Source organism: Anabas testudineus, chromosome 23 (genome assembly GCF_900324465.2).
Source record: "Anabas testudineus chromosome 23, fAnaTes1.2, whole genome shotgun sequence".
Taxonomy (NCBI): Eukaryota; Metazoa; Chordata; class Actinopteri; order Anabantiformes; family Anabantidae; genus Anabas; species Anabas testudineus.
In genome coordinates this window covers 10,401,783-10,420,236 of record NC_046631.1, presented here as the reverse complement: position 1 = coordinate 10,420,236, position 18,454 = coordinate 10,401,783, and the positions used below count along the sequence as shown (strand labels likewise).

The 18,454-nt window shown below is 40.5% G+C and overlaps 1 protein-coding gene across 1 annotated transcript; it reads right to left on the bottom strand.

Annotated features, from left to right (window-relative positions):
• Nucleotides 1–4,299: 4,299 nt before the first annotated feature.
• LOC113163181 (fibroblast growth factor 6-like) lies at nucleotides 4,300–7,127 on the bottom strand. The gene is made up of 3 exons (XM_026361554.1): nucleotides 6,511–7,127; nucleotides 5,918–6,021; nucleotides 4,300–4,554 (listed from the first exon to the last, which is right to left on the bottom strand). Exons 1-3 carry the CDS (start codon nucleotides 6,851–6,853, stop codon nucleotides 4,378–4,380), a joined length of 624 nt encoding a protein of 207 aa, XP_026217339.1. The 5' UTR covers nucleotides 6,854–7,127; the 3' UTR covers nucleotides 4,300–4,377.
• Between the last annotated feature and the right edge of the window lie 11,327 nt (nucleotides 7,128–18,454).

Genomic DNA, 18,454 nt, shown 5'->3' with positions numbered 1-18,454 from the left:
TTTTCAGATGCTCTGTTGTCCCAAAGTTTGGAGTCGGATCCTATTTAAAGCCCCCCCGAGTGCCACTCCTGCTCACATCCTTTGCGTTAAAAAAGAAACTCGCCCCCAAAGCAGATGTGCGGGTTTGCTTCAGCGGAAGGGCCACATCCACCTCTGTGTGTTTATGCCGATGCTCTTGGTTAGACAACAGCACTCTTATTTTTGGCGACAAGTCTTGACTCATCCACCTTTAAAATTATTCGAAGGGGAGATTGACCAATATGAAAAAGTTTAACTATAAACTTGTATTCATAATGAGTTGTTTATCACTGTTGTAGTTGTTTATGATTTTTCCAATTTGTGCAGCATCTCTAACTCTTGATTAATGACATTTGCAGCATATTCAACATTTGATCTCTTGTGCGTCTAGTCTACTTTAATGTTATTTAACTTTTCTGTTTTTACGCACCTGCCCAACTCCTCATTTCCACTATGTCACCAGCAGAGGGAGCCACTGCCTTAGTCAGTGTAGTTTTTAGTTTTCTCCATTATCAAGTTTACCTCTTTACATTGACCTTGATTTCCATGGAGACATTTCTACATCTTCTACAGAAAAGAGAATTAAACTTACAACCCACTTCCAATTGTTGGAAATATAGATGGTGCAGTTGGATTTTGCACATTTGTAAAACACATTAAAAAAGGTTAAACCACACTAAACAGATATGTTAAATACATATACTCAACATAAGTATAAGTTTTGGATACCTGACTTGAGTATTTCTATTTATTAGTTAAAACTTTAATGTGACAAGTGTAGTTACCAGTTACTTTTTTACTTTTGATATTTAGATTATAAAGAGTTGCTCACGTGTCCTCTCTAAACATCTGAGATAGTTTCACTTAAAGTCTTCAAAGAGGTGATATTATCAAATATTCCACATAGAGCAATGATTAAGAGAGTTTTATAAATTTGTGTCAATTGTTACCTTATTAATATTAAAAATTGTAATAATCAGCAAACTTTTTACCCCTGAATGTGATGTTTAACTTTAAATACTTTACATAATAGAGAGATAATACTTTTGCGATGCAGGATTTTTATTTTGTTATACGGTATTTTCATAATGTACTGTAATTTTACCTAAATAAAAGTGCATTATTTTTCCACCACTGTGTATTTAACACAGTCTTATCCAAGTTATCCTAATGCAACAGAAAGAATGAGATATCAGCAACGAGTTAAAAAAAGACTTTTATTGTTATCTCAGGAATACAGTAGACTGCTGTGCACAGCACATACGTACAAAAATAAAAGGAAAACTTTAATATCCATACTTAGCATTGTCTGTTTTGACTGAAATAACTGTAGTTTGTTTCTTCTGAATTTACAGTATTCTGCAAACCAAAACTAAGGCAGAAGGTGAGGTATATATGAGAACAGAGATGAGAGGAATAGAGTGAAGGCTCACTCAATTTAGAGAGTAGAGGTTAAAAAACAAACAAAAAAAAAAACATGTGAAGCACACACCCCTAGTATTTGGGAATAGGCATGCTCAAAGTACATTAACATTATAAAAAATGATATTCCTCACCTTGAATTAATTTAAATTTGATCTATCATAAGCCGTGGAAAAGAAAAAAGACGAGTGAACTCTGGATACAATTTTTTGGTCAGAGCTGAAAGGTGAGCTTATGTTTCAGACAAACCTTCACTCTTTTAGGGTTTTTTGACAGAGAAAAGTGAGAAAAGTCACTTTACGCCAGTTCATGATCAAGATGTCTTTAATAAGGTGCTAATAGAGACGTCAGACATCTTGACGGTGAGGTGAGAGAAGTGATCATTGCTGTGCATGCTCTAAGTTCACACTGTCCTCAGCTGTAAAATGCCGAGCGCATGGATTGGTTTTTGTTTGCTATTCAGCCAGTGTCTACTCCCAGCAAGAAATGTACATCAGTGGTACTGCATGCAGCCTCTACAAAGGTGAATACTGTTACGAAATGATCTGTCTACCATACATGACAGTTGAGCAGCAGGTGATACAGTGTCAGAACGTGGTGTTTTGGTTTTGCGGTAGTGCCGAGCAGCAGAATGTGGGTCCCGAGGATAGCTGGAAGCTGTCCTGCAGGATTGGAGTGCACCAGGAGAGGTGACTCTGCTCTTTACCTGCTCCTCACACACTGCATTAACTCTGCAGATGTCCCATCCCCAGAAATATCCCAGTACAAGTACTTGGAAAGGAGAGGGGGTTGCATGTTGTGGAGCTGCATTTTAAAGACATAGAGCTCTGTGCAGTACTCTGTTTAAAGATTGCTTTAGTCAGTAGAAGGCCAATTCTAAAGCCATCAGTTTTCTAAACTACACTGACTTTAAACTCACAATAAAGTTGATTTATGCACCTCAGATTCCTATTTCAAGGAAACAGTCTGACCCATATAGCCGACCACCCTGGCCACCACGGCTGGGGCCAAGGCTGGTCCATGACTCTGACCTTGAACTAAAAAAGACTGAAAGGAGAGGAGGAAGCTCCTGGGTTACAGCTGGAATCCCAAGATCCCTGCATGCAGCGGGTAAGGGACGAGCAGAAGTGCTTAGTGGATGGTGAAGGTGGTGGCAGGGGTTGATACGGCTCATAGAGGGGGTTGTTCAGGTATGTGGGAGTCTGCCTGTCATCCTGGCAGATTCACATTCCTGCAGGGTTTTGACGAGCAACAAAGACAGGAGGCCGGTTCCTTCACACGTCTTTCATGGATTTAAATAGTCCTGCTTCCTCTCTAAGCACAGGAATGGTTGGAGGGTGATGGTGGAGCGAGCTTCAGTTTTTTTTAAAGTAACAAACTGCAGACACTTCATGGGTAGATGCACTCTATAAAATTCTTAGAAATTACATGAGGCAAGACAAACATCCTAGGAATATGAAACATGATACTGGTCCAGCAACTGAGACGTGATATAGCTTTAACTTTGTAAACAAACTGCTAACATGTCTACCTTCCTACTGTATATTAAAACAGAATTGTTATTTACACATTTGCTGGTCTTCTATACAAAACTAACAATCAACAGAATTTACAAGATTAAGCAAAGAAACCTTATAGTGTGCATCTAGTCCACCAACTGCTCTGTCCTTTAGTGTTTTGGGGCACATGATTGACTCATCCATAATTGCATTTAAAACTATGTGTGCCCAGTTCCCAACCCCTCGCTGCCACTGCAGTGCTGCTGCAGAGCTCACAGGCAAGTGGGAACATGGCCCAGAGCACATACTGCACCGAACACACAAAGAGAAATGAAAGAAACAAACTTCTGGGGACGAATCCAGCCAAACATTCTGACACCGTCTCTGATGCTTCACTGTGCAACCTGAACTGTTTTTGTTTTGTTCAATCACCTGCAGCAAAGCAGCGTAGAAAGCTCTTGAATTTCTTTTTTTTTACATTAACCTTTACTATTTACATCATATTTATTTGTTGTTTATTGGACAGTAGACGTCATTTTCAGTAGCAGTTAAAGCATTGCGATTCAAAAACAGAAATCCACTTCGCTGAGGGAGCTCTGTCCAAGACAATGTGCAGGTACTTTTGTCGTGTGCGTTCTATCCTTTCAGTCGATCCTTGTGCAGACGCAAGCCAGGTCAATACAAAAATTTGTCTCCATGCTTGGATAGATAGTGTCAGTATTCCACCCTGTTTATTTGATGGCGGTTGCAACGCCAGTCTCTATGGCTGACCGCTCTCTGGTCTTGACCACAGATTGTACATTACTTAATCGATCTAATTACAGAAAAATAAACCAGAGATAGTCAACCCACCCCCCTCCCTCCTGAGGCCCTCTCTGGAGTGTCAGCCCTATTTCTGACTCCAGCGGGTGTCTCTTACATGCAGGTTTAAGGGGGCCACAAGTGGGAACGCCAAGGCACCTTTAAATCGTGCAGCAAAGGTAGTGCATTTAAGTTTCCCTCACTGCTCAAAGGTTTGAAAGAAATGATAAACTTAGCAGATATTTGAGCAGACATCCATGCATCCCTTAATCTATTAAAGTGGTTCTTTGAGGTAATAAAAAGTATTCATTTCACTCTTTAAAAGCACAGGATATAGCTTATCCTCCATCTCAAAAAAAGGAAGTGACATGTAGTTCAGTTACAGCAAGCACCAAGGTAAAGTGAGACAGGCAAAGGCTTCAACTCTCCCCGTCCATAAAAACAATAAGCAGCACAGTATTGCATACATATACAAAGATAGCTATCCAAATATACATATATGTATATATATAAACAGAATAAATATTAGTGTTTTCTTTCGCAGTCCATGTGTGTATGTCATGTCATGACTATGCATTTCTATATTACCTGGAAGAACATCCACATGTGCAAATTATTGAGTTATTGCCAGTTTCTCTCATAGTCGAGGGAGGAAATGTGTGACAGTCATGGCGGTGGTGGCCTTGTTGCCTCTCTTTACGCGGCCATGCTTGCTGAGGGCGATGTAGAAGCCCTTGTAAACAAAAGACTCATAGGCGTTGTAGTTGTTGGGCAGCAATGTCTCCTTGAACTTGCACTCATCCCCAAAGACCCTCTGTAACAAAAGCCCCAGAAAGAGAGAGACAGTCAGTGAATCTCATGACCGACGCAGGGTGAACATCACAACAGTCACGGTCTCCATCTGACCTTTACTTTGGCAAAGAGCTTTGAGGGAAACTGGAGGAGGCGGCATGTCGTTGCCCCTTCCAAATACAGAGACATACAGCTATAGAATATACTTCAGCACTTTGTACTCAATAAAATCTGTCTCGCACATGGACTTTAATATATTCTTACATACTTTATTACAATATTTATTAAAATTTTTGTGTACTGTTAGTTAAGGAGGTACTCAGATGTTTTATTTACAATAAAAGCATTAATGCTGTACCAAAATGTTAAAATACTCTGTTACAAATTAAAGTATGTCAATATGTAGGATGACCCATTTAACTAATAAATAATGTTGAATTATAATATATGTTTGGGTGCATTGATATCAAAGCATTACTTTTATGTAACCACCTCAGAGTTGTACTTGTACTGTAATCATGGCTTGATACTAACACCAACATTATACTTTATACAATACCTTACTTTGAATATTATAAACATGCTTTTCTATATTTCATTTTTATTTAAGAAAAGAAGCAGAACAACAAATGTTGAGTGTGGACTAAACAGCTACAAGGTCTAAAGGAGGCGACATTTTAAAGCGTCTTTTCAACTAAGTAAGAGTATGAAGCTGAGCAGTATTTCTGTACATATATCTGTGTTTGCATATATCTGATTTATTTTACAATAAATGGAGGTAGTGATTTGGGGGTCAGTGGTTTGATTCTCTGTTTCTCAGAGTCCTTGGGCAAGAGACTGAACCCCAAGTTACTCCAGATGTGTGTGTGTACTGCAAAATGACTCAGTTTTATTCCACTGATATCTGCTCTGAGTGAAACCAACTGCCTTATTCTGACCTACGTGTAGATTAGATGTAATCCATAGTTTGTTGTCTGCTTTATTAAGGTTTCAGTAACCATAAGTTAAGACACTTTTCCTTTTGATACTTCATGTGCATTTAGTTAATAATCTTGTATTTATGCAGTATTTCTACTTGTCATGGAGGCATTTTGCAGTATGGTATTGCTGCTTCTACTTGAATAAAGGATGTGAGTGTTTCATCCACTGACAGACTGTGACATAAAGCGACGATTTGAGCGTTTGAACCTCACTGTGACCCCCCCCCCCCCCCCCACCACCACCACCACCACCACCGTTCATCAGTGCATATTAATAACACAACAGTGCTCATAACCCCGTGGATGCAGCAGCTACATGAACTCATCTTACACTTACCAGGATTTGTGTGCGTGCATGCGTGCGTGTGTATGTGTGTGAGGCTGTGGAGTGGCGCACACACGTACCGTTCCGTATAACCTTCCCCTGCTGTTCATGGCGACAAACATCTCACTCTTCACTCCGAACAAGCTGATCACTCCTCGTTCCACGGTGGAGATCTCTATTAGACCTAAATCAAACAGAGTGTTAGGAGAACAGAGAGTCACGCTGCGAATGGGGACAGAGTCAAGTCACCGGCCTATGTAGCAGGGATGGGTGTAACCTTGCAGGTGCAGTGCGACTGGATGATGCGCTCTCAGCTCAATTAGCGCTTTGCAATAACCATCTATTTGCATTTTAGACATTATGCTGGTGTGTGAGTGCAGTTTGCAGGGTGCTGAGCGGGATCTGAGTGAGTGTCCTGCTGCAGCGGGACGCAGGGTAAAAATAAGTTCGCATCTAAACTGAGTCCAAGCATTCATGTCATGTTTTTGGCTTGGGAGGATATTTCGCACTGCACGGATGTAAAGATCAGAACACTGTTTTTGCTTACAGCAAACTTTCATCCCTGCCGACAGCTCTTATTAAATATCATGCAAGACAAATGAGCCGCTCTAACTTTTACACAGCCTGCGTATTGGGTTACGCTCTGTTCCTGTGCTCTCCGGGTGCAACTCACTGTATGGGTTCTCATTGTGTGCACCGCTTATCCTGCCATCCGGGAGCACCTGCAGGTGAAACCCAATGCCCACATTGCAGTACAGTCGCCGCACTCTTTTGATGCCCCGCAAATAGTCACTCTCCCAGTTCAGCTCTGATCTCCCCCCAGGTATACCCAGATAGGAGCGGGAGAAAAGGGTCTCCCACTTATTTTCCAACAATGTCGCATTAGTCCTGCTCGGAATCGGATAAGATGAAACGATCCCACAAAGAGAAGTCCACAGGACAATAACTGCTGGTAACGTCCAGTGCGTCCTGGCCCCGATGGACATACTGTAGATGCACCTTTGCGCAATGGCCATCCAGTTTACCTTTGGGGCACGTGGTCAAAGTTACCTGCCCTAAAAATGCAACTCTTCTTATTTTTTGTCCTTTGGCATAGTGGCGGTCAAGGCTTATTTTGGGATCAAGGCAGATCAAGGCCCCATAGCCCGAGATCTGAAAAGGAGCAGAGGGACTGAGCGCGTCGGAGCTTGAATTGGTGCCGGTGGCGATGATCATCTTTCGCCGCTCCGCGCCTCTGTACAGGCAACGCTGGCCGTGGAGGGGACACCACTCACCGCAAAACTAGCTCACCTTGCCCCCTACTCTCACATCCTAAAATGACATCACTGTGACTTCACTACTACACCCCCTCCATCAAAAGTATGAGATGGGAGGAGGAGAGAGTTATAGGACCCCAGTGGCAGCAGTTCTGATAGGAATGATGGGGGTTGCTGCACCTTCACATCAGCGGTACAGAAGCCAGACAGAATAAAAAGAGGACTTTCCTGTGGTGTACTTCAAAATAAAACCATTATATCCGCAGGTCTTAAAAGAGTTAACTGCTCCAGAGGTGGGAGTGTGGTGATGTGGGCAACATGAGTGCCAAAAGTGTAGGGGAGAGGACATTTACTAATGTGCAAGACTGGTTTAATCCATAACAAAGAGGTGAACATACCAAATATTAAAATGTAAAATTTATTTTGTTGCACCTTGTTCTTATATTTCAACATTTCCTTCATAGCTTTAACTAAGTTGACTTTATTCTTCTCAGGCTTTGGCTAAAAATGATTTAGTCAACAGTGAAATCTAAATAAAATAATTAACTAAAAGAGTCACTCAATCAAAATAACTGTAAGTTGTAAAAGCCATACAAAAAAGCATCCTAGTTGGGGCTAGGCCTCAATCTGACAGTAGTAATAAAAACAATTTTCATATCCCAAATGTCATTATAAAAAATACAGACAACATTTAGCTATTATATCCTGCTGAATTAAAAAAAAACCTCATCTGAGTTTCGGATTGAGGATAATATTTCCCCTAAGTTGCAATATTTTAGGCTTTTATTTTGGAGGTTAACTAACCTGTTTTTCGATCTTCCCCTGGCTAATTGTGTCTGACCTGACACAGCTTCCTCGCAGACCTGCAGGAGGGGAGGGAGTGTGTTCAACTTTCATTGGTGTTGAGCAATCATGGGATGGATGGATGGATACTGTGTCCAGAACCCAAATCGGGACCTTGGTCATATGTCCTGGCAGCCTGATGCCTTATTTAGAAGGAAGGTGTAAAAACAGTTGCAGCCAGTCACAGGAGAGCAAATGGCAATCCTGTCTGACACTTCCTTAGCTGTTTGTTCAGGAAGTTTACACAGCCAAATATTTTGCCTGGTCAGATTGCGCGTTATTATTGTAAGTAACACACATGGCAACTAACAGAATAATATAACCTGCATGAATCAAATACATGGCATTGTTTTAGTTATTCCACTGGGATCAGGTCAAAGAAATTAGAAATTTACTTATGAATTAATTTATTCCAAATTAAAAGACCTAATTTCCACAGCAGGGTGATCTGATGCAATCTGCACTTATGTGTTTCAGCAACACTTTACTTCTGAGTCCTCCTGTTTAACACATAGTACACTAAGCAGCTATGTGTTTGTTAATGCATTTGTCAACAACCGTGCTAGCTCCTCCTGTGGCCACTTATATGTGGGCGCTGACATTTAAAAAATAAATTACAATATACACAGCTGTAATAATGTCTTTAGCAGAAGTGATAATAGCAGACAACTACAGTAAACTGATAAATATTTAAATGTACATATAGATGCTTGCAAATGCATTTCAGTGCATTATAACCCATTTATTAAACATCGTTCGGCCTCCTTTACATCCCTGTATGCATCCTGTTCTGTAGGGTACTGGTAGCAGATGCAGGCTCTGGGGAATTCCCAACGCGTCATAGAGCACCAGCCCCGGGGGCCCTGAGAGCCTCAGGCCCACCTTAGCAACCAGAGAAAACTTGTTGCTCAGAAACAACAGTGGCAAGACAATCCTATAATGAAAAACAACCAACTAAACATTTCATGCAATATATTCTAATGTGAAGACATTAGTGACCTCTCTCACCTCAAGGTCAGTGTCAAGGTCAGTTATCACGACTCCCCTGGTGATGATTTTCATTTAAAAAACACAATTTAATCTGTGTTCAAATGAATATACTATATTCCAGCGTTGTGCATTAGATTGAGATAAACTGTGATTTCCACTCCACTGTATCAGTCTGAAAACTGCTATTACTGTACTAGTTACTTTTCAGATTAGGATATTACTGCACTTTCAGGACAGTTTCCAGAATAAACTAACCAAAAGCATATAAAAACTACAATTACATGAAGTTTTAGAGAAATCCAGGTCCTATTAGTAGCCTACAGACTAGGTCACACTGAATTGCAAATTAAGACAGCCTCTTGATTTGCTGTGTAAGCACATGACTATGCAAACCAGAGCAAGCAATAGCCTGAATAGACAAAACTACTATATTGACACAGTGAAACTTAAATCAATTGGGAGCGGGCACTCTTAATGAGACGAGGCTGAGCTCTTGAGATTAATTCAGCTAAAAGTGTTATTCTGGCGTGACGCTGAGGCTGCTCTTTGGTAATACCACCTTCCTGAAAAGGAAACAAGATAAAATATAATCGTTCTTTCTTTGTATATTGTCTGCTGCTGTTATACAAGGAGAAGTAAGCAACAATTTATCCTCTTGATATTCAAAAAAAGCTCTTTTGCTTCTTCTGCCTTTAGTTAATGGATCAAACTGAAGCAGCAGAGGTTGGCATAGCTCCAGTTTGTAACACAGCCTTTCTGTGAAAACATTTCAGTTTCAAGCCAAATACAACAATCAAGATAAAAATAATCCTGATGATGTCATGTGAGTTATTTTAAGTTTAATTTGTCAAAATAGTTGAAATTTCCAGTCAGCTGGCTAATAGGTTAATGAACTAACTGCTTCGACTGTAGCCTGGAAAAGGAGAACGTCTGAAAAGAAGAGCAGAATATGCTTTAACTGAGTCACAGTTGGACAACTAGAGAATAGAGAGGTACTACATGGAAACCTGCCAACATAACACAGCAAATGGATTTAGCCTGTCGACTCGTCTCGATTGAATATATTAGAGTTAAAGCACACAACACGGAAACTAGAGAAATGTGTCTGCAGTTTACTGTTGTCAGTTCAGCTGTCTTAGTCGCAATGGTAAGATCCGTTTAGTGCAGCACACACACACACACACACACACACACACACACACTCACATCTATCAGCAAACAGACCAAAGGGAATAGTTATACAAACAGCTTTTGTGCGTATTCTGAAAGTGTAAGTAACTGGATATAGGAGAATGCAAAGCTCTTTTAATTACTGTTTTATTAACGTGGGATTTAAGCGATGATATTGAAACAACAGCTGGGGAGACCCAGAGATCGAGGGGGGATTTCTCTAACATTACATCAGAATTGCTGGCATAGGCCAGAAACAATGCTGGTTCCAACTATTAATGTACAAATGAGACATAAAAATACAAGAGGAGTCAGAGTTCCAATATTAATATCACATCAAATTTAGAAACTAATGTCACTTGTGAATTGTAAGAAAACATTTACACCTTCAAATCCAGCGATGCTTTGGCTAAATGCTAACATAATATATACCTTAGCAGGTGCATGGTTTAACATGTTTATCATCATAGTTAACTAATACTGAATACATACAGTTAGTGTATGTCAGTAACTTTGGTCAGAGTCAGTCAGTGAGGCTGTTCATCCTGAAGTAAGATGTACAAATGTACAATATCTATACAAAATGTCACAGTTATCAACTAAATGTGGAGACGTTTTACACAAAACCCAATGGAAGTCCTACACGTGATGATGGTACTGCAGATTTTGGATCACATTTCATGGCAATGCATCCCATAGTTTTTTAGAGAAAGAGATATTTCAGTCAAGTGGTGGTCTGACCAAAAAACTAATATTTACATCTACTGAGTCTTCATACTAGCATGTATGGGAGATGATTTGATGTTTTTCTATTTGTATGGGGCAAAATGAGTCTCTAGGCAGTTATGAGGTCCTTGGCCCAAGCAGGACAACTTTAGAGTATCGCGCAGGTAGTTCATTGATGTGGTGATCGATTAAAAACAAATGGATTGAAATCCATGGGAGCAGGGGCTTGTAAAATACAGTAGTAAGGAGCCACCCTGAAATGAGCTGGGGGTTCAGATTTGTGCTGAACAAGCTGATGTATAATTCAACAGCCAAAAACTGCACTGGGCGATGCTCTTTTTCCATGGCTGCTTTGTTAGTCTGTGACCTAGGCAGAAGCAGCAAATCCACAGGAAGCCTGATACTAACTGATGAGCACTCTTAGTAAGACATATGCAATAGCTGTACTATATTTAAAGAAATCTGCCCTGCTCTCCTTCATTATTATTTTGTCAAGCTTTGAGCTGCACTGGGAAAACAAAGAACAGATTGTCAGAAGGGAGTGTTCCCAGTAAAAATATCTCTTCAAGGGTACAGCCTGTGCACCTTGCAGATGTGTGTGCAGCTAAATTGGGAGTAGAATGACTAAGGGTAAAAGAAGCAAGGCAGAGGTGACCTATACAAAATCCAACCAATGACACAGCATTTTTTTGTGTTTATGTGAGGACATGAAACAAATATAGACTCATCTGTCATCAGAATGAGGGAGAATGTCTCTTACTACTACTAAAAAGGACACAGTTGAGTTTTTAGTCAGCAGTACATCGAGATTTCTGACGTTATGAATCAGCTTTTAGTGTAATTACAGACACGAGTAGCATTGTAGAGACTGAAAGTTGATTCTTGACAGCCAGGCCAACTCCATCTGCTGACAAAGACTGTGTGAAGTGATTGAAAGCCCTGGCTACTTATGGTCCTTATCATGATATTGTTCCTCCAACTGCTGTTCCCAAGGTCATGAATGAATGTTCAGTCTTGTCAAACTTAAAGCACAAAGGAAACCATTCGAAAATCCTGTCGCGGTGCTAGGCCAAACTTTATGAACAAATAACATGCAAATAGCGAGAACAAAGACGTACGTGATGTTATCTAGGACTGTTTTAAGTGATATACCTGAAGAGAAGCCCTCTGGGAATGTTATTTGACTAAATAAATTGCTTTAGGGAGCTTCAAAGCTGAGATGTAAGCTCTACTTTTCATTATTCAAATTATCACATTGCAGAACAAAACATAATGAAAAAACCCTTGGAGCTTTGGAACAAGTGGTAAAAGGCCATGTAGTAAATGGCCTCGTGCTTTGATTGATGTGGATTGACTCACATCATGACAATTGATCTTCTTTTAAGCCCAGCAATCACTTTCTCATCCCAAGAGAGCTGAAGCACTTGTTCAATAAGATGTGATTATATACTAGTTTTGGGAGCATTACATGTTACACTGAAGTGTGTGTGCTCATGTCAATTCATGACACTCTTAGCATCGGGTGGTAAAAAATGGTTGTCAGGTCCCAGGGTACCAACAATTTATATGTTTTGCATGTATCTATTTATTTGTCATCCAGATTCACAGCCCAGTGCTCCAAGGTCCAGAGACTAATGTACCAACGTGTGCCAACAAACCCATTAAATCAGATATAATTCTGTGAACAGGAGGAGCTGAATTGATCAATAATCTATCAATGTGATAAACTATTAGACTAATTATTTTAAGGAGCAGCCCCCCAGAAAGCTCCCATTTAGTCTTTCAAATAAATGTTTTCTTTCCACAGGGCCAAAATGAAAAAATAGACTGAGGATTTGTCAGTGCAACATCTTCATCATAACCTAGTGCTCTCATGAGGCAAAAACGGGCAGGCGTACTTGAGGCCACAAGGAACACTCTGTTTATGTGGCTGCCATGCTGAAAAGTCAGACGGTTTGGTTTATGGCTGTAGGAAGAGATAGAGATCAGAGGAGGTGTCAGCTGCTGAGTCGGCAGACGATTCCCCTGGCTCCTCTTCCCTCTCTCCCAGGAACCCAACACCGAGCCAGGCCACCAGGACCAAGCAGGAGAATGTGAGGAATTCTCTCAACAGATTTGCTCACTGCTTTGCATGTTCTCACCCCTACGAGATAAAAACCATGCCGCTGGCTCTGAGGATGCGACCACCTTGCTCCACAGTAAGTGAGCAGGAGGTTGGGTGACAGGCAGCAATGAACGAGGGATCAAGGCAATTTGGCTGATGGGTAGAGGAGAGCGTCAGGAATGGCTCACTGCGCAGAGAGTGAGTCATCCTGGACAGAGTTGCTGTCATTCTGCTAGCACAACAAAGAGCATATCGTTTATTTTTATCATGGTTCCTGTCGGATGAAACCGAAGCCCAGAGCTGATCAAAGGTTCAGGCATGCTGCCTGTCCTGGAGAGCAACTAATGACAAAACATATTCAAGAATGATCCAGAAGAATCACTGGCAAATTGTGGTTGACCCACATCAGCGAGTTTAGCTGAGCAAAATGCTGAACATAATCAGCAGTTTTATAAGTGTAAAGTCAAAAATAACCAATATAGTCAAGTATTAGGTCGTGCTTTTTATTTATTCTAAATTAACATTAGAGTGTTTCTTTGTTCCTGAGCTTGTGTTGGGGAAACGTTGGGGTGTCTGGTAACTGAGAGCTAGTTATTAGTGGTTGAATGCAGGCAGATAGTTAGTCAAGTACCCAGGGCAATAGGAAAATGTAGGAAAGACAGGAACTTGATAGAAGCTGAAACAAGGAAGCAACAAATGGCAAAAGATGAACCAGCAGAGAATGACAGAACTGTGTGGTAGGAGGCAGATGAGGGATGACAGAGGAGATTAGTATGTAGAGATTAATGAGAGCATAAATAATCTCGTTAGGATATTTCAGCAATATATTGCTACGACATAGAGGATTGGTGGGTCTCATGGTTACGGCTCCACTGGAATTGTTGTTGTTAGACACAGCTTGGGGATATCAGCAGTGTTACTGTAACATGGAATGATGACATGAAACAGACAGAAAAATCCAGATTTAATTTTAAATTTTGTAAATTGTAATGTAGTACTCCTCCAGCTGCACCTCCACTGTGCTCCCATGCTCCTTGCTCTTACATGTACAGTAGATATTGCCCTCTAGTGTCACACAGATGTTAAGACATCCAGGCTCTGGTCTCAAAGATGATAAGTCACTGCATTGCAGCACTGGGATGCTGGCATGTGGTTTGCCTGGGATCAGTGAAACTTAACTTTAAAAAATACTTTTATTTAGAACCAGTATGCTTTGCATAATATCTATGCACATGAATTTACTCAGTGGGTGTTTTTCCAAAAGTACATTAGTCTTCATAAGTCACAGAGTCATAGTCTGCATAAAGTCGTGCCCAGACACTCGGCTAAACCCAGTAAAGAAAACTGTGTCATCCCCTGCATTGCAGGTAGTGTGTCTCAGTGGAATATTTAAAATAAAAAACCTACAATAACCTCAGGGCATGATTTGATGACCACTAAGCCAGAGCTAGCGAGTTTCCTCAGGTGTGATTGGTTTACTGACCAGTCATTTTATGATCTTATGAACTCACAAAGATTTACATGTTTACTAAACAATGTCACTCCTTGTGAGGAAACTATGAGTATCCAGAACTGTTACAGTAAGGGCACTTAGAGGCTGCTGCTGTCAAAAGTATGTGAACACTTACTGGTTATTAAAGATGATGTGAGTTTTGTATGTGGCACAAGGTAGCAGTGTACTTACTGGAAAATGCACAACAGAGAATCTGATCCAGGCAGTCTATCAACAAATGAGGCAGCGGTGAGTAGTGCAGTGCCTCCCAGACATGGCGAGACATAAGTTACTGAGCTCTCATGTGCTTGTGTCCTTCTGCCTGTGACCTCCCTGTTAAAAGGTCACCCTAATGAGACTGCTCACTGGGTGCCCTTCAAGTGCCACTCTGGAGCGCAGGAAACAATGCTGTGTTACCGATGCTATTTTGAATGGCGTCACAGTGTAAAACTGGCAGCGTTGAATTATTGCCAGCCCTTTGATGCTGTTTATATCCCTGCTGTCTTGTCAACACATATAATCATACTGCGCATTCCAGGGCCTGATATTGGCAATAGGGCTGCCCAAAAACAAAAGCATAAATGTCTTGTCATGATGATTCAGCACACAGGAATTTGTAAAAACCTTGATGTTTTTGTAATGTGGCTTTGGCGCTGCTCGACTTTTTTGCAGTAAATGAGTTATTTTGTTTTGTTTTAGGCCAGTGGTTCCCAAACTGGACCTCATGATGGTCAGTTTGAAAAAAGAAAAAGAATCAAAACAAAATGATTCCGCTCTTTTTTATTGTCAAAAAGTGGTGTCTACATGACCAGTGATGCAACTGTTCAGGTGGTGATTCAAGTGTTCACACATACACTCACAACTGACTTTGAAGTATAAAATCAGTATACACTTTTTTCAAATTTTGCCTTTTATCTTTCACTACTTCAGAACTTTTAAATAATTTAAATGGGACAAATCGAAGCAGGAAAGTCAAGACCACATTTATTTGATTCAATATGTGTGACATATTCTGACGTTTTCTTGCATTTCTGAATTCCAAAAATGCAAATGGCTGCGTCACTCCAGCCGAAAGCTGCTGCTCTGTGTAGTTAAATCCAAATTGAATGGATATTATACAACCATCTTGATGACATCAAAGCTCAATGAACATTCACAACTAGACTTTTCTTCTCTTTCAGGGAACCCAAGACACACTGGTTGGGAAAAACGTCCACAGCATCCTGTATACCTAGATAAACCTGACAGACCAACATTCCCTCTGTCAGTTGCATTCGAAGTATCATGCAAGCAATGCCAGATTCATTCCTTAATTCTTTTCTGTCTCCCATAGGAATACTTGGCAACCTGTTTGTGTAGCTATGAGCCCACACTTCCTACAATCTCTTTGTGATTGCTCCACTCTGACCTTGCAATTAGCTTTGTGGCTGCTGCATGTGTACTCCCAACAAAAAACAAGAAAAGTCTGCAAAAGCATGCACTTAAAAAGATGATTTCTTAGAAAACAAACTCCGGAAGCCACTGATTGACAGATCTGTCTGCCCACTATGGTTCCCTGGTTAAAGCTGTGGCTGTGCTGTGGGTGCCACTGGTCCGTACCCAAAGACATGTGATGCAAGACAATTTCTGGGTTCCAATAACAACACCACACTGGCACATTTCCAGCACCGGAAATCCGAAACACTCCAAACTTATGAAGCCATATTTAGTTTGAGGCTTGTAAATAACTAGCGCCCTCTTCCAGTGAAATTTCTAATGGACTTTTTATTTTGTGTCCTCAAAAAGCTAAAAATATTAACAGTGTACAGTATACCTTAAAACATATTTGTAAATAGTGAAATCAATTCACTTTTGTTATGTTAAAATGCAACAAGATTTTGCATTTGACCTAAAATATCTCACTAGTAAAGACTATTTTTTCCTTTTGCCTGCATGGAATGTAAATAACAACAGTGAAGTCTGCGGAACAACCATACAAGGACAACGCCGCTGCACCGAGACAGACCGGCACAAACTACCACTCTCAGCTGAATGATCACATTCACATTAGTGGTTGTGGACGGTGGGGGGGTGCATCCTGACCACTTCCAACTAACTAAAGCTCAAATTAGCACCACTGATGACCTCATCACTGCCAACTAAACTGGTACATCCAGCTGAATGTGAAAATAGTCTGATAATGCTGCCTGCTGGTGCCGTGGATAGAAATCACAGTTTTAGATTTGTTAAATATCTTGAGCTATTACAAGTCTGTACAATGCAGTAATTTAAGCTAAGATGTGTACTTAAATATGTGGACTAAGGATAGCCTGGTCATGCTGCTTTCTTGACCTTTTGTTAAGAGTCTACATGTCAGCCTGCAGTTTATTGTGCATAACAAAAATGTTAATGTATTGTTATCATTATTATTTTATCTGATGAGGTTGCATTGAAAAGAAATAGAGTTGTTAGTGTTAGGAAGACAGTTTTAGTTGGGGACTGAAGAAAAAAATCTTTTGCAGTTTGCAGTGTACGTTATATGTAGAAAGTTATGTTTAACGACTGTAATAGTAGTTTAAGCGTCCTGACAATATGACAAAATAAATAGTATTCCTTACTATCAGAATAAGATGTAACAGTTTTAAAAGCTAACATTACAAACTTAAAGTCAGCAACTAATGAAATATACATACCATACTATTGATTCCTATACATTTGAACTACATTTAGCAGCAGCTAAACATATCACAATTTCTTCTATTTAGTTGCTCACTGAACAGAGTAAATAACAAGTACTTTCATTTCTGTTGACCAAGCCATGTGACTTTGTTTGTACCATATAGGAGTGGAGGCGGTGCAATTTCCACTGCAGTAATGTAAATCTATATAATTTCCTGCAGTTAAAAAGAGATGTATACATGGAGAAGTTCCAGATAAATGGAACTTTCATGTCATGATTACCTTAAATATAATGTAGCAAATGTAGCTTTATGATGAATCAGGAGGTTAAAAGGTCACCTGTTGTTAGCGCTGCTTCTGCAATCATGTCTGTAAAACAATATAAACAGCTATATGTGTGAATGGAAGCGTGATGTTGTGACCACAGACTGGATCTGATATTTTGGTCATGGCTGTAGGCAGTGCTGGAGGAGTTTAGGAATGTGTGACCACAGGGCTCTTTAACCCCGTGGCTGCATGTGTTCCTCCCTTGTCTGGGTACGGAGACACAGACCATCACATCCCTGAACGTCTCCTCCAGGTCCAGTGTGTGACAAACCACAGTTGACAGCCACCCACTCACAAAGGAGAAAATGACAACCCTCGGGACAGCTGTTCTCTAGAAGTGCAGTAAAAATGGAGCAATTTCCCTTTTACTGCACTTCAGAGGGAGCCATGATTGTTTCCGTCCTGAGTGTGGGCGACTGGGTGACTGAGGACATGTCAGGTTGGTGTCAATTAGCAGGTCAGACTCTTGTACCTCTGTGTTCTGGTGCCCTGAAGCTTGAGTATCTGATGCCATCTGCTGGACTGCCAGCGGCATGGCTGAACCCACTTATTGACTAACGATGCAGACACGGAGTGTACAAGTGGAAAAAAAAGTGCATTCACAAAGTTAACAAAAACATTCTATTTATTTTTGTTTCAGTTTGGACCTTTTAAATTATTATTGATAGTGTGTACATGAATATTGACAGTGCGCCTTCAATATACTGTACGATTGTCACCAGTCAATGAAAATGTATTGTTTTGTTTATTAAAATACCTCCAAAGACATTTTAAGAAGTCATGTTTATTTTTTCAGTCCGGGCCCCCACACACCTACACGTTAGCTCGTGCAAACTTAGGTTTGGCAGCCAGGTGCTTTAGGTGTAGGAGGCATAAACTCCCTGACATGCAATGTTCCAAAATGTCCCCTGTTTAACTGGCAGGAAAAATATTTACTCTAAAGAACAGAAAGCAAAAGGTGGCAGGTAGCACATGATGTCTTCATCATCGATTTACTGGAATAAATACTAACTAAATACTAACACCTTTGTTTCACTGGGCATTGAAAAAA